Below are 3,086 nucleotides of genomic sequence, written 5' to 3'. Positions count from 1 at the left end.
ACTAAAGTATGTGATCTTAGCATTGAGGCCTTTATTTGAAAAGGCCCTGCAATATCCACACCGGTGATCGTAAAGGGCGGAGAAAAGGTGCACCGCTCAGATGGCAAAGCTGCCATAATTTGGGAGTGCATTTGCTGTTTGTGGACCGTGCAGGGTTTGCATCGAAAGATGCATTTCTTTATGAGATTCTTGAGCCGAGGGATATAGAATTCCTGTCTGGTGACCTGTTGCATCAGACGTATTTCGGCGTGGAGAAGCAACTCGTGCAAGAAGCGTAGATAGAGGGTGGCGAATCGGGATTTCTTGGGAATAATTATGGGATGTCGCTCATTGTAGCTTAAGGTGGCGTGAGCTAATTGACCGTTGACACGGAGTAGGTTATGCTTATCGATGGACGGATTGAGTGTTAGCAATGGACTCCGCTTATCGATTGGTTTTTTATTTTCTAAGCAAGCCCTTTCACGAGGGCCCTGTCGAGTCTGCGTCAAAGCTATAAGCCGGTATTTCGTAGTACGGAGTTCATCGTGGGTGAGGGAAACAGGGTGAACCGTATGAACTCCTTCTACTCGACGTTTCAGGGTGTTTATAAGTCGGAAGACATACGACATTACCCTGAGGGCGCGCGGAAATGAGGAGAAACGGTCTAAAATGTCAGTATCTTCTTCAGCGGCATGGAGAGCCTCCATCCGTCGAGTTTCTGGGGCGTTGATGCCTCGCTCTGCAGATTTTGGCCAGGCTTCGGGGGGGCTTATTAGCCATTCCGGATCATTCCACCAGAGGGAGGAAGCTGCTAAATCAAGGGGTTTCCATCCTCTGGTTCCCATATCAGCTGGGTTGTCCTTGCCGCGCACGTGTCGCCAGGTGGCGTTTCCAACTAGGTCGATGATTTGCGCAGTGCAGTTGGAAACAAATGTTTTCCACGTATGGAGTGTAGAAAAACCACGCTAGAACGATTTCGGAATCAGACCACATGATAAGCCTTTTTGTGGAGAGATTAAGATGGGTTTGGACGAGAGCGACGAGTTTGGCTAGAAGGAGAGCTCCACACAATGCGAGACGGGGTAGGCTGATGGTTCGTAGGGGTGCCACTTTGCTTTTAGCTACCAAAAGACGAGAGGTTACTTGGGTGTCATGGGTACCACGAACGTATATGGTGGCGCAATATGCCTTTTCCGAGGCATCGCAGAAGCCGTGGAGTTCAACATGACTATCGGGGATATAATTTACCCATCTAGGTATTTGGATGTTTGAGATTGATTGTAAATTATTGGCGAACTGTGTCCATTTTGTTAAACGGAGGTGTTTGACCTGCTCGTCCCAGTCAGTCCCGTCAAGCCATAGCCCTTGTAAGAGAATCTTGGCTTGTATCATTATCGGCGTAAGCCATCCTGCGGGGTCGAAAAGTTTCGCCACAGATGAAAGGATTTGCCGTTTTGTGTTCGCGGATGATGCTGGGATGGGATCAGCTGTATAAGAGAAGGAGTCAGTGAGGGCGTTCCACTGAATCCCCAGAGTCTTCGTAGTGCTTGCCTTTTCAATCTCGAGTAAGTTGGTGTCCAGCAAATCTTCCTTATTTATGTCTTTCAGGATATTAGGATGGTTGGCAGCGATTTTTTTCAGGGGAAAACCGGCGGATTTTTGGGTAAGAGCCTGGGTAGGAGTGAGCAGGTCATGACTCCCAGATAGGATGTCATCCACATAGGTTTCTTTGGTTAATAGGGGCACAGCCAAGGGTTGGGTAATTTTTACGTCTTGTGCTAATTGGTGGAGAGTGCGTATGGCTAGATAGGGAGCACAATTAACGCCCAATGTGACGGTTTTCAGTTTATAGTCTTGTATTGGACTTCCTGTGGATGCACGAAAGATAAGTCTTTGAAAGTCTTGGTCTTCTTCGTGTAAGAGTATTTGGCGATACATTTTCTCCACATGACCATTGAAGACATATTGGTAAGTGCGCCATTTGAGAACTAGTAGCATCAAATCGGGTAGTAGGGTCGGCCCGGTATGCAGAATATCATTAAGCGAGTTGCCGGTGCCCGATTTCTTTGATGCATTGAAGACAACTCTTACTTTCGTGGTTCTTTTTTCAGGCTTTATGACTGCATGATGGGGAAGATAATAGGAGAAGTATTTTCCCTCTGAGGTTATATGATTGAGGGTAAGATATTCCTCCAAAACACTGTCATAAAGATGTTTTAGATCGCTTTTCTTGAGAAGATTCTTCTCCATACTGAGGAAGTGTTACAAGGCTGCGGTACGAGAATATCCTAAGGCGTTTTTATCAGGAAAGTTTGACTTAAGTGGGAGTCGGACTATGTAACGCCCTTCAGTGGTGCGGGTCGTTGTTGATTTATAAAAATCTTCACATATCTCGTCTTCCGGGGTGATGTCTTCATATTTTGGAACTTCTTCTAAGTTCCAAAATTTTTTAATTGCATATTCAAATGCTCATTTGTGGCATCCTCTACCTGAGTCGAGAAAGTTGCAACTCTTTCTGGGCCGCTCAGTATCCAACCGAATATGGTGTTCTGGGCAAGTAAGTTGCGAGAGATTCTTTCAAGACCATCAAGCATAATTTGGGGAAGCATATCGCTGCCTATAACCAGGTCGATTTGGGAAGGAGAGTTACAGTTAGGATCTGCTAAGTCAAGATGGGACCATTTCTTCTTTTTCTCAGAATTTATAGGGAATTTTGGAAGCAACTTGGTTAGTTGGGGCAGTACTATCGCTTGCGCTGGAATTTCGCGCTTTAGATCAGCGCTGACTATGACCAAGGAGCACAACTCGAAGTTTGGCAAGGTAGCCTTAGTCTGGTCTGGGCTTTCGATGAGATAAAAGTGCGTTGGGAGCCCTGATCAATGAGTGCTCTCAGTTTGAAGAGCTCACCTGTATGTTTTACATGGACTATCGCAGTTGGGAGGAGTACTTGGTTTTCATTTTCTGTATAAAGGGATTGCACTTGATTGGAAAATTGGGGGAGCTCGTCTTGGGTTTCCGAACAGCCCGGCGTTTGCAGGTTAGCAGAAGCTGTTGAACCTGAGAACTGGTTCTCCGGGGTTGTCGTTGACGCTGGTTAGGGGTGGAGG

The 3,086-nt window shown here is 46.4% G+C and overlaps 1 protein-coding gene across 1 annotated transcript; it reads right to left on the bottom strand.

Annotated features, from left to right (window-relative positions):
* Nucleotides 1–1,530: 1,530 nt before the first annotated feature.
* LOC118754771 lies at nt 1,531–2,229 on the bottom strand (the record flags this gene model as incomplete). Its single annotated transcript, XM_036489654.1, has 1 exon — nt 1,531–2,229. A coding segment is annotated over exon 1 (699 nt), but the record flags the coding sequence as incomplete, so codon positions are not given.
* Nucleotides 2,230–3,086: the final 857 nt, after the last annotated feature.

Source organism: Rhagoletis pomonella, unplaced genomic scaffold, assembly GCF_013731165.1.
Source record: "Rhagoletis pomonella isolate Grant_MI unplaced genomic scaffold, Rhpom_1.0 Rhpom_scaffold_04598, whole genome shotgun sequence".
NCBI lineage: Eukaryota > Metazoa > Arthropoda > Insecta > Diptera > Tephritidae > Rhagoletis > Rhagoletis pomonella.
Note: the sequence above shows the minus strand (reverse complement) of the source record. Positions and strands in the feature narration are given on the sequence as shown.